The 13,039-nt window shown below is 40.6% G+C and overlaps 1 protein-coding gene across 1 annotated transcript in view; it reads left to right on the top strand.

The window, feature by feature from the left end:
- The window catches only part of antxr1c (ANTXR cell adhesion molecule 1c), a 37,057-nt gene that overhangs the window by 14,278 nt on the left and 9,740 nt on the right, over positions 1 to 13,039 (top strand). Inside the window, exons 5-17 of the mRNA XM_006807266.3 lie at positions 26 to 56; positions 145 to 218; positions 351 to 419; positions 852 to 932; positions 3,450 to 3,510; positions 4,760 to 4,858; positions 5,046 to 5,115; positions 8,502 to 8,580; positions 10,579 to 10,674; positions 10,772 to 10,810; positions 10,927 to 11,028; positions 11,135 to 11,302; positions 12,461 to 12,541. Of these exons, the coding sequence (XP_006807329.1) occupies positions 26 to 56; positions 145 to 218; positions 351 to 419; positions 852 to 932; positions 3,450 to 3,510; positions 4,760 to 4,858; positions 5,046 to 5,115; positions 8,502 to 8,580; positions 10,579 to 10,674; positions 10,772 to 10,810; positions 10,927 to 11,028; positions 11,135 to 11,302; positions 12,461 to 12,541 (1,050 nt within the window). The remainder of the gene's footprint in view (positions 1 to 25; positions 57 to 144; positions 219 to 350; positions 420 to 851; positions 933 to 3,449; positions 3,511 to 4,759; positions 4,859 to 5,045; positions 5,116 to 8,501; positions 8,581 to 10,578; positions 10,675 to 10,771; positions 10,811 to 10,926; positions 11,029 to 11,134; positions 11,303 to 12,460; positions 12,542 to 13,039) is intronic.

Here is a 13,039-nt window from a genome sequence, read left to right as displayed (position 1 = left end):
AAATGTGCTGTGACTTTATTTAAAGGCAAATCAGCAGATAAGGAAAGAGAACTTTGGTAAGCATTAATAAACATAATTATCTCATTTTTGGGGCAACAATGGAGCACATGGTGAAGTTACAGCACAGGCGTATATGATTTGCAGGTACTGCCAGCGTGATTATTGCTCTTACTGATGGAGAGCTACATGAGCATCAGCTTAGAGATGCACAACATCAGGTAACAAATTCACACTAACTGTGGTTAGAGCTCAGTAACAGGGCTAAACTGGAAGCAGAATTGCTCTCATTAGCTTCATGACTGACAGTTTTCTGGAGTTTGCTCAACTTTTTGCCTTTGTTGTTCAAACAGGCGAATGAAGCCAGATCTCTGGGAGCTATTGTGTACTGTGTTGGTGTCAAAGACTTCAACGAGACACAGGTAATTCAAATATAACAAATTTGTGCAGTATATGGAAGTTTATTCCCTTTAATTCCCAAAATATAAGACATTTGATTAGGGGAAAAAAGCAAAAATTCACCACAGGACATCTACTCTACCACATGTGCTCATTATTCTGGAAAAGAAGAAATCTTACAAATTGGGTAACCCATCATTTTCCCTGTGAACCAACTCCAGTGATTTTTAACTCTGATCTCTTCAAGTGTTCTCTTACTGTACAGTTCTTTACCTCTAAAACATCTGAAATTGCTTCAAATGAGTATGAGTGCATTTGAGGCAGCTTTCCCCCTGTCATGGCCTCATCTTTCATTGTTGAAGTTTATTTAGCCTCCTTTGATTATTTAGTTCGTTAATTCTTCCTCTGTTCTCTTCTGTTTGTGTACCTCTGTCTGAACTTCTTTCCCACTGTAGCTGGCCACCATTGCAGACACCATTGAACATGTGTTTCCTGTGTTGGGAGGCTTCCACGCCCTGCGGGGTGTCATTGATTCGGTAAATAAGCACGTTTCCTTGCAGAGAAACTAGCAGGCTCCGTTCAGACATCTGTATTTACATATTCAACACAAGATCCCTTTTCACTGCAATGTCATTTTAAACAGTTGTTTATTTGAAAGCAAAACCTGACTTTTGAAAACACTATTGTACAATTTCATAATGACTGAATATCTCTTTAAGATTTAATTTTCTCTCAGACCAGTTAATACAACTAATTTTAAGCTTTTAAAAGGAGCAGACTTGTCGAGGTTTCAGCTCTCTGCTCAGTATTCTGTCATGCAACACGCAGAACTGTAACTCTTTGTGTGTACTGACTGAAACACACAGTCAGAGTTCAGTTCAAGCAGGGTGAGCTACTTCAACTTGCGTTCTCTCCTACAGCTAGCATGGTGGAAAAAAAGCTTTTTATCAGCTCACTGAGCAATAGTTTGCTTTTTCAGTTTTGGATCTGTGACAATCACGGTGACAGTGTAGGATCAAGTGAATAAAGGACCAGTCGTGCAGGTTTGAGACTTGTTCACGAACATCTGGCAACCACCGATCATGGGGGTGAAATTAGTATTCATCAGCTGGTGGAGAGCGGTTGGTTGAGGTTGGTGGCAGTCACTGGGAAAAGGACTGATAAATCTCCAGGCACATGGTCTTGTTGACTGATCAGTGACCCCCATTTTTCCCTAGCAACCTACCTGTCAGTTGGGAAAATGTGTGTTCCTCAGCTGGTCGGCAGAAACATTGTTTGTGATTGCTTTGGTCACTAGGATATTGTTGCGGTCTCCCGTGGTTTGCACGGAAGTGATGGACTTGTCTACAAACACTGGCCAGCTGCTCTCTGAGCTGAAGTGAAAATGTAAGAACTGCAATACAAACTGGAATTGGAGACCTTCTTTGTGAAAGTTGTTTCTTTTGAAACATGTTGGCTGAAGCTCTGAGGCAAACCTCCATTTCTGTTTAATACCACTCAGCTAGTAGTTGGAAGTGTTTGCAGACAGACGTGAATCTACAGGCAAAGCTGTCACTAGGAGATTTTTGGTTTATTACCCTCTTCTTTCTCACCCACCAACAGCCAGCAACCTCCAGGAACGGCTGCCAATCAGTCTGGGAAAATGTAATTTTCCCGTGAAATCTGTGGCTGTATCACATCCAATTTTAGGCAATGACATCACATGAGAAATCTCAATATACTCAGCTAAATCACAATTTTCTAAAGCCTAATATTCTCAGCTGCAGTCGTCCTTTCGGCGAATAATAAACAAAGGTAGTCGTTAGCCAGTGACCAGATCATTTCCAGCTGAAATGATCGTCATTTGAACATTTAATCCGTTGTAGCTAACAAGCTCATAAACCTAAGTGTCGCTCCAAGAGTTTAATTATGGTCAAATAGCTAAAAACATTAGCTTATGTAATTACCAAATCATTTTTCCTTGACCTTAATGGAATGCATCGTGTGTCTCACTGTTTTATTACGCAGAGTATATAAAAAAGAAAAAACCCGTGAAAAATATCTAAGGCTGAAATTGCTTTTAAAAGATTTTCACTTCCTATTAAAAGGATCGATCATTTTTAAGTCTTGCTTTTATTAATGCTTTAAACATCTCTGATGTAAAAGTATTAAGATTGGAGAACATAACCATCGGAAAGTAAGTTACACTAGTCCCTTCACTTTGATAATTTATGATAAAGTTGTCACAATGAGATGTGCAGAGCGTAGAGTCTGAGTCATAAAAGGCAGGATTCAGAACTCGGAGGATCCAACAGCTAAAAGCTTTAATTGCTAAAAAGTAGGATAAAAGGTATAACAAACAAATCCATAAAGAGAACTGAAGATCTCAAAGGGATGCAAAGAGGGGAATGAATCGCAAGCATTACAAACCATGTGACAAAAATAAAACAGGATTATTTATATGCACATGACTAACTGGGGATTGGAAACAGAATGGGGAACTAGAGGCTGATGGAGGTAATCAAGACATAAGATCTTTGAAAGCAGGAAATAACAGGAAATAACTAAAAGAGCACTAGTGCTGACATAAATACTTACACTTAGCAAGATCTCAGACAGGGGAACAAAGAGGAACCAACACAAAAACAGAGAAATGAGACAAAGGGTGGGAACTGCAACTGTCATAGATAAAAATCAAGACATTAACCACGACACATGATCGCAAAACTGAAACTCAGAACAAATCAGTCATCAAGAAAAGACAGAAATTAGAGACTCAATAATAATATCACCAGGGAGAAAAAACTCATTATTGTACTAAAATAACAAGGAAATCAAAACATGAAAGTATTCAGCTGTATTTGCAAAGCAGTGAGAGTTTTGAGTATTCTGGGAAGAGGTTTAACCAACCCAAACTTGTTTTTTAGACACACACTGATAAGTATTATTAAGGATTATTTTACATCAGATGACTCCCAAATATACTCAAAACATATTAATTGAGCTCTTGGCTCATGAACAAGGCTAGTATCAAAATAAATGTGGAAAAATCACTGCTGTCTTTTCTCCCCCAGATCATCAAGAAATCCTGCATTGAAATTTTGGCAGCTGAGCCTTCCAGTGTTTGTGCAGGAGGTGAGGAGCTATAAAACTCACACATTCACAATTACAGCTTGAACTCGGTCCCTCCTGAGTCATCGACACATATGCCAGCAAACCATTGCTCCTTCCACTGTGTCATTTTCATTAGTGGGTGCCTGGTCTCGGCTTCTTTGAATTATCACAATCCCAGACTGAAAGAAATGACCATTTATGGCCATCCAGGTCACTTACAGGAAATCTGCTGGGACAGGGTAACACGGAGGGAATAATATTACAGAGTCTCATTAAAAGGAGGGACCGTGAGAGGGGGGGCAGGGGTGAGATTTCCTGCAGATATGATGTAAAGTAGACACCATTCTTTACTCTCCTGCCAAGAGAAAGATTATGACAGTTAAAGCAACAATAAATGGACATTAAAAGCCACAAATGAACAGATAAAAGCAGGGTTGGATTAAAAGTTTCTGGCAATAGCAGAAGGACTTTGACTGTTTTTCACATCTGCTGTAGCCTTTTATGAAGCAATGAATTACTTTCACCCATAAAGAGGGAAATTATTTAACTTCACACTGAATATTATACCATGGCCTGCTGCTAGAGCAAGCTGCCTCACAGATTTAACCTTATTATATACGTATATGGCTGATATATAACAGTAGTTTCAATTTTTGACGGGCATCATTGTAACTATTTAAGGTCCAGCAGAGACATTAGTTCTATTTATTTTATATTATTCATTTTTATTGTATTTTAAAGCAATGTAAGGAGACTAAGGCCCGTGCTATTTTCTCTCCATGACAATGGTGGAAAAATAAGCTCAGTTTCACTCAGGTCCACTACAGTCAAGATATTGTTATTTTCTCATCCACCTTATGACATGGATAAGATGGAGAAAACCCTTGTATTTGCAAAGGTGCATAAGTGCAAGCCAGGGAGGACATTAATAACAGGAGATGTGGCACTGATTTAGTCAGAAACAGCAAGAAAAGCAGGAGCTGCACTAAGGGTGGGTTGCAAGGCAGCTTGCAGACGCGCAGCAACTGTGGAGAGGCTTAAATAGAACGACCTGTGTGAGACTGATGAGCTAAGCTGAGCTGGAGGCTTCTTGGCTTTTCTGAAATAATACTACATTATTAGAGAGACATCACACCATGCTGGTGTGCAACTGTGCTACATTAAACAGGAAAGTGAGCTTTGTTTAGGATAAAGTAATAAAGTGTCCGATTTTTCTTAGCAAAGACTGTCTGCCAAGTGTCTGAAATGTAAAATTACCTTGTGTAACCAGAGTCTTTTCAAGTGGTGGTGAAAGGGAATGGGTTTCTCCATGCAAGAAACATCGACCAGGTGCTCTGCAGCTTCAAAATCAATGACACCATCACCATCAGTGAGTACACCTATGCTTTGTTTCCTTAATCAAGCTGAACTGTGACAAATGCATGTGTTATTAGTATACAGTTTCTATGAGGAAAAAGTTGAAACCCTCACAAAGAAACAAAATTCACTTTTCACTCGTGTATGTTGTCTGTACATGCTACATATATGCCACATAGCTCAGTTCTTTTTTCTTGTAGATGAAAAGCCAGCTGATGTAGAAGACACATTCTTATTGTGTCCAGCTCCTGTTATCGATGAAGTTGGAAAGTAAGTCCCTCTTCTTTATAACTTCATGATTTCATTTAGTTATGCAGATCCCCTTTCATCACCCTTTCAAGTAAAAGTGCTCATACTTCAGTGCCGTCCATGTGCATCTTAGACCACATAAATATATTCGCATGTATATGTGCACAGACCATAAGACGCCTGCTGTACATTAGCTGTTTATGATCCGAGGCCAGATTCCTTCGTTCTTGATCCCAGTAGAGCTTACCAAAATAAAAGAGTCTCTCTCACTGTGGCAGCATATTCAGTGGTAAACCCTTCATAAATACGTCTTAGATCTATCGTAAATTAGAACAGAGCAGTGAAAACTAAAGCAAATTCTTGGTAGACACAGATAGAAAGTACTGCCTCAAGAAGAAAAACGTAATGAAAGCTAACACTGTTCCACATCTGCGTGTAAATTGATACCACGTCAATAGTTTTTTTAAAATTTGCTCTGAAGTGTCCAAAAATGAATCAGTTTTGGTATATTGACTTTTAAATTATTGTAGTCCAAGTTTAGATGAGATTCAAATCAGGGATCTGTGCTTGTTGAGGTTCATGAAGCTGATTAAAAGTACAATAGAAAAAATGAGCTGCATTTTAAAGTTCAGGATCACAGGCCATTAAAAAGAAGTGTTTCTGTCAGTGTTCAAAGGGGCAATGAAGGGCTCTGAAAACTAAGACTGAGGTTGGCTTACTCGAACTTTGACCACATGACGGTCACACAAGTTTTCGGTGTAACCCAAGAAGGGGCCAGAATTGCTTCTCATCAGCTAGCTGTGTTCTCCTTTTAGAGCCCAACTATGCTCCAACATCAACAATCCACAAACCTCTCTAACCTAAGTCTTTATGGGAAGAAAAGTACACTGAGCCACAGAATACAAGGTTGAGTGGATGGTGGTAAAGACTTTAAACACACAAAGTAGGCAGGCGAGACCTTGTCAGCTAATACCAGAGGTTCTCTTCTCACGCTTTCTTTCTTGACTTTTTTAGGGTACTTCTTGTATTTCTATAATTGTTTACAAATTCCTTTATTCAACACTAATATTTGTGCTGGCTGTGGTACAGTAGCAGAGAGAAGTTGATTTGCGTCCTTGGAGAAAGATTTAGGAAACCTGGAGTGATGGCTCCGATGCTGAAACTTCAGTCGAAGGTGGAAGGACTGTAAAGCAGATGTGGTGGCATTACATCCCCACAACTTCCCGCTACTTAGATTCATTTGGATCTTTGTTTGTTGTTCTGATCTTACCTTAGCACTTGTAAACTTTCAAGTTCTTTCAAATCTAAACACTTCACCTCCAGACTCTCGCTTTTACTCCACTTCTGCAGCTTTTAGTGCCAGGCTGGCTCTTTTTGACCTATTTGCTAGTTTCTGTGAAACCTCACCACAGCTCCTGCCTGCCCATCTGTTTATTTTTCTCTCTCTTTTCTGTCTTTTATCATTACCTCCTTATTTGATCCCATCATCACTCCTCTGCGCTGTCTGCTTCTGCAGCCTCGGCTGATCAAAGCTATGTAGCGCCTACCCTGGCCTTGCCATGTGTGTTTATGTATGATTCTCAGCAGAGTGTAAAAACTTCTTAGTGAGGTTTTGAAACTCTTCTGAAACTCAGACTAATAAAGTAGGTTCTTGACCAATTAATCAGTGTATCGTTTCTATACTGCATATTTTGTGGGCATCTAAAAGTGTGAGTGGGTGTTTATCTCTCCTGTCTGTTTCACTTCCTTACTTAACAGCTGTCTATTACAGTAGCCTACATTTCCTCCCCAGGTTTTCTCTAGTTTTTTATTCTTGTAATAGTTTCCTTTTATGAGACACTACATTATACTACAGACCACTATGATTAGTGATGGTCATTAGCCTTTTGCTCCCATTGGCATCTTTTGCTGCAGTAAACTTGATGACATGGCTACATATCAAAAGGACTTAATCTCTATTTAGCCCTTAACAGATGCGCTAGTTAGCATTAGGATTTGGTGCTATATAAATGACATTTTTATTGGTTTTACTGGTAATATGGAAACAAAAATGCCGTCAGTCAGCCACTGAGATCAGCTAGGATGCATACGTGGACTGATGCTATTAATACCACACTCTGTCTGCAGATGTCCAGACCTGAACTAAGGAGACAGAGTCGGCATCCATGCAGAAGTGATCAAACGCATGCTCGGGTCTAGGCTATCTTTAGGTTTCGATCCACTCGTGTCCAGATGTCTGTCGTCAGCACGATCCATATGATGTTGATCATGAACTTCACCCACTAACCCAGCTCACCTCTCTGTCCGTACCCACCTTCTTTCCATCTGTCAGACCTCTTTCACATCCAGGCATGCCTTTCATCCATGTTTTTATGAAGTGAATAACAACAGGCTTCGGAGAGGTCTCTGGGGGTCACTTGAATTGTTTTTCACCTCTCAAAGGAAGAAGGGATTCAGGCTTTCAGGAAAACCTACATGGTTTCCACTGGAATACAGACACAAATCTGTACTCTGTACTCTTTTTGGCAAGTTTATACATTTTTGAAGTGAGAAAAATATTTACTTGAGATCTGTTGAACAAATTATTTTGTAGTTCCAAGTAGATATGATGAACTGCCTTTAAAGAGGACAAGTGGTTGTTGTTGTTATTCCTCGTGATGCTTTTAGCATGTTGTCATTTCTTGGAAAAAACAAAAAAGAAACCACACAACCTGTCCAGAACCATAAAAAAATAGCCCGAACTAGCAGGTTGTGTTTTCAGTTCTTCCCTGGATTGGCTGCCGTGCCTGCTGTGTTGCACAATCAGTCACATGAAAACACTCTAAACTTTCTGTCTTTGTTTATTAACCGTTGCCGATTCTTTTCTTTCTTTTTTTTAAAAAAAAGGTTTGGTTTATTTGGAGTCAGATTGCACAATTTGCAAGTGATACGGGGCTTGTAAACAAGAGTCACACGACTCAGCGCATACCTCATCTATTAGGAAGAGTTTTTAATAACATTTCCTCCTGCTGGGTTGAGATTTTCGCAGCTGGAAACAGTCAAAAGCAACCTCTTTCGAGTTACTGCAGAAAAGAAATTGCTCAGATTTCAGTTTTCTCCTAAGCTAAAAATCTGTCACTTTCAGCTCATAATCCTCCGCTCTTGTGGTCGTTCCCTGTTGGTTCAGATTTCGTTCTCACATGTGACGAACCACCTCGCCGTTCGCAGACAGTTCGGTGACGTTATTTGGCACGAACCCAAGTTTAAATGACATCATTCCCATCAAACAAAGTCGAGCTTGAGCTGGAAAAACTTCAGACAGACTAAATAAACCGATCTAGATTCGCTTAGCGTGGATTGTAATGTTATACCCAAACACTGATCTACTCTCCTTTCCTTCATCCGTGTGCGTGTGTGTGTTGTTTCAGGGTGATTTATCTCCAAGTGAGCATGAACGACGGTCTGTCCTTCATCAGCAGCAACGTTCACATCACAACCACAGAGTGTGTAAGTGGAAGCTTCATGTATCCACGCACGGACACTGCAAAGATGTTAATTGTGGAAAAAACAGAAAGAAAAAACGTTTGTGTAGTTTGTACTCTTCTTCTGCTTCTTCTTCTGCTTTCTCCAACATTTCTCTCTTTTCTTAGTTGTCTCGCTTTTTCCACTCTCAGTTTAGTTTTTCTCCTTTTTTTTTTTGGTAGCCAAACCACAGAGGTTGGTAGCAGTGAGCCACCCAACAAAGACCTTATGAACCTCCGTGTGTCGGGCACAAAAAAAGGTTAAAGAAGCTGCTTGGTGACCTTGGAGTTCCTGGTTTAATATTTTAGTTTTGTGGGTGAAACATCTGTGACAGATGCACTCTTGGTACTGCTATTTAGAGGTGGTGCGTGTGTGAAACGGAGCAGCTTTTCAGTCCATGAAAACAAGTTAACAAATGCAATTTAAAGCAGTTTAACTAAATGAAGTTGGTATGTTGGAACATATTAAATAGGCCCAAAAAACAAAAAGATATGCAGTCTTTGAAGCTGCACCGCCTCCATCCATGCAGCATCATATCCACGAAGACGCTGCAAATTTAAACAACTATGTTGTGGTTCACGATAAAGAGACCCCAATTAGACATACCATTGCAATTAGCTGCCTCATGGCACTAAACTAAAACATATAGACTGAAGTCACACCAGGCTCGAGAAGGCACGGAAAGTTGTCAGCTGGAGATTGGAGGGCCTGGTGCAATAAACAACATGCAAGTTGGAGTCTCTGAATCAAAGCTAAAAGGAAAAGCCACAAACCCACTGACCCCCTGCATCCCTTCCCCACAATCTGTCAAAGTGTCACACTGAGGGGTTTCAGCCTTTGTACTTAGCCCACAAAAAACACCCGTATTGCATGGGAGAAAACGCACACTTCACATGTGAAAAAGCAGCAAAATGCAGATGTGGCCACTATTAAAATTTTCAGCATTGTTTGCTAGCAGTAACCCTGCCCCATCACCCCCACCCCACCATCTATTGTTTTAACTTTTCTGCAAATTAAGTTGTTGTCACAGGAAATCATAATCCGGGTGATTTTTAATAAATAATCATTTGGCTCCGCTGACGTGCTTTCTGCCGCGGGCCCCACTGCTGAGTTCAGATAAATCATCCACAGCTTTGCCACAAGATAGATAGATAGGGGAAAGTCTAACCACATGTGATCCTCATCTGTGGTCTCTAATGAGAACCATGTTTGGCCAGCGGACGTCTGCCTAGCTCAAAGCGAGCAATGTCAACATAAGGATTCATTCATTCATGCGATGGCAAAAGCTCACATTAACCACTGTCCTCGAGAAAGGAAAACATGAATATTAGAGCCTATGTGCTTTTACTATTTTCCTTCAAATCAGTCATACCACAGCTATGATTAATCTGTTGTCGCTACTGCTATTAGTGCTGAAAATACTGTACTACTTCTTCTTGTCAGCACTACCACTGTGGATAATACGAGCATTCAGTCACTACATCTGGTTCGACCACTACTCCTGTCACAGTTGCTGTTGCTGGTACTAATATTAGTTATAGTTGAAAACAAAAAAACAAAAACCTTCCTGCTAGTACCAAAAGTGGAAGTACTTATTCTTATTATTTCTGTTTTTATTATATATGTGTTGTGTATCTCACTACACAACAAGTAAGTCAAGATTTCTATGCACATACATGGAAGGCTAGCACCTTATGCATGAGTGAAGAAGGGCAGCGAGGTCCCAGATCAGAGCTATGGATGTATACATGCCACAAATTTGGTAGTTAAGGTACTTTTAAAATTGTCAGCGTTACTTTCCCTTTTTACTTGTACTACTACTTTTATCAGGTGTTGTGCCAGTTGCCATCTTCCTTCTATCTCCTGGAGATACGGCACCTGCATGTTTTTTTAGCTAGCATCTATGTCCAGCCTGTGAAACATGATGTGCACGGTGCACTTGTCGTAATGTTCTAGCGTCGTGTGTTTGTGTCTGCCCTCCAGTTCGATGGCACCATTCTCCTGATCACCTTGCTGGCGTTGTTCCTCCTCCTTGCTCTGCTCTTCCTGTGGTGGTTCTGGCCGCTCTGCTGCACTGTGGTAAAAAACACCGACTAGTTTCACAAATAACAAACACTTGCATTGATGTTATGGATGAGCTTTTTAAAATCATGGCGTGTCTGTTATTTGTCTAAAGGTGATCAAAGAGCCTCCTCCTCCACCTCCTCCTGAGCCTGTGAGTCAAAACACACACACGCACATAAATACAGCCTAACTAAGCAATACCCCAAGACTTTCCTGCACCTTTATTTCATCTGTGAAAGACAAACTCTTTTGTGTACCGGTGTTTAGGAGTCAGATGACGACGACGACGGTCTTCCCAAAAAGAAGTGGCCCACCGTGGATGCCTCATATTATGGAGGAAGAGGAATTGGGGGAATCAAGAGGATGGAGGTGTCAAAACGATGCATTTACGCTGCTGAAATAAAGTCACGATTAAATCTGCAGACAACAGATTACAGTGACCTTTTCTGTTTTTGTATGGTCTACCGTCTTGTAGGTGCGCTGGGGAGGGAAGGGTTCAACTGAGGAGGGGGCTAAGCTGGAAAAGCCAAAGAACGCTGTGGTGAAAATGCCAGAGCAGGAGTACGAACCCTATGAGCCAAAACCTAAGAAACCTCAGAACAAGAAGCCACCTCAGAGCCGGAAGTGGTACACGCCCATCCGGGTAAACACAGCTTCACAGAATCAGCACACAATTGGACACTGTAATGTAAAATATACCCACACACTCTGTTATCCCGTATAGACGCTCGTACTGTTTGCATTTAGTTCAGGAATTCACGCTCACCACTCTTACATAAAAACCCTCCTTTTTTAGAAAGTCAAAAATGTGCTTTGTTTACACTCAGACCACTTTGCATTTTTGAGTTTTCACCCAACGACTTTTTTTAAAGGCATGAGGGCAGCAGAAGTTTCCCAGCACACAGCACACATGTATATACATGCTATATACATGTAATTAGTTGATAGTGCCATAGCACCAACACATGCCCATAGTGAGACTGCCAGCACAGCATAAATATTACTCCTAAAATAAAACCACTCTGTGTGACGCTTTTCATACAGTAAGCGTACTGTTATCTGTACACACTGCTGCATTCATAATTCATTCACAGCAGCCTAACAGCATGTACAGAAGGTGAATGTGAACACTGAAGTGTGGGGTAAATACTGTAAATTGATCACTGAATGTGGAAATTGGGCTGTGGCTGGCCCCATCTTTCTAAAACTTTGTTTTGATGTGTGAGTGCACTTCTGTTTAGGATCCATGCCACCACTGCTTATTTGTCCAAGCAAATGCAACATCTATTAGCATTTTTTTATTCGGTTAATCCAGAAGATTTTATCTCAAAACATTTGCCCTTCAGCTCTGTCAAATGTTAAATACTGTCTACAGTAAAATACACGCTGGATTCCTACAGTTGTTTTAGCTGGGATCAGCTCTTTCCTGTGTCTGAGAAGTAAGTCCACGCTCGGATTCTTGGCAGATCGTGTGTTTTATCATGCTTTATTAATTGCTTTATGTTGCTAAAGGTTAAAGCGTTCATGACCGGAGTTAACTAAAATATATCCAGCAGTCTTTGTGACTAATCAGTGATTCAGCAGCTTTATCCAGAGGGAAAGGAACTAATCAGTCAAATCAGCTGCCGTGGTGTTTGTTTGGGATTAAAACCTGGTCTCGGCCTTGAAAAAGAACCACAGACCAAATGTTTGCTGATATAGAAAAGTCAGTATTTATTAGGTGATAGATTGCAGTGTGGAGAATTGTGCAATTCACATCTGGCCAGCTGTTTAACTTCTCGCTCCTCTCCTTCTTTTTCAGGGGAAACTGGACGCCATCTGGGCTCTGTTCCGCCGTGGGTATGACCAGGTCTCTCTAATGAGACCCCAGCCCGGTGATCATGTAAGTATCTCTGTTTCATCAGATGTCTAAGAATTCATCTGCAAGGTCATCCCTCCTTCACCGCATTCTCTCCATCTTAAATTATATGTCATGTTTTTATATGTTCGTTTCATATATGCCATCTTGTTGAATTTTTTTTTCACTGGACAGCGAGAATTCAAAAGTAAGAACGATTTATTTTTCATCTAATAGTAATACGAGTGGCATATAAATCAAGGGAGTTTTTCAGGAATAATGAACCCCTGATTTCAAAGCCTTGGTTTTCAAGCGTCTCAATTCAAAACTATAAATCAACTGAAACACTTGCTGATAGATTTAATCATCACTAGTTACCAAGGCAACTAAACACACATGCAAAGCCAGAGGTGGAAGAGCAACACCCTAACACAGAGAGCAGGCGTCAATGACAACAGCTACACTGTTCATTAAGTCACATTCAGCATAAAAGGAGGAGCTATAGTCAAGTTGGGTTGCAAAGTTGCTTGCAGATCAGTGGGC

Source organism: Neolamprologus brichardi, chromosome 8 (assembly GCF_056152115.1).
Source record: "Neolamprologus brichardi isolate AB-2024 chromosome 8, ASM5615211v1, whole genome shotgun sequence".
NCBI classification, from domain to species: Eukaryota; Metazoa; Chordata; class Actinopteri; order Cichliformes; family Cichlidae; genus Neolamprologus; species Neolamprologus brichardi.
This window is presented reverse-complemented; position numbering and strand designations above follow the sequence as displayed.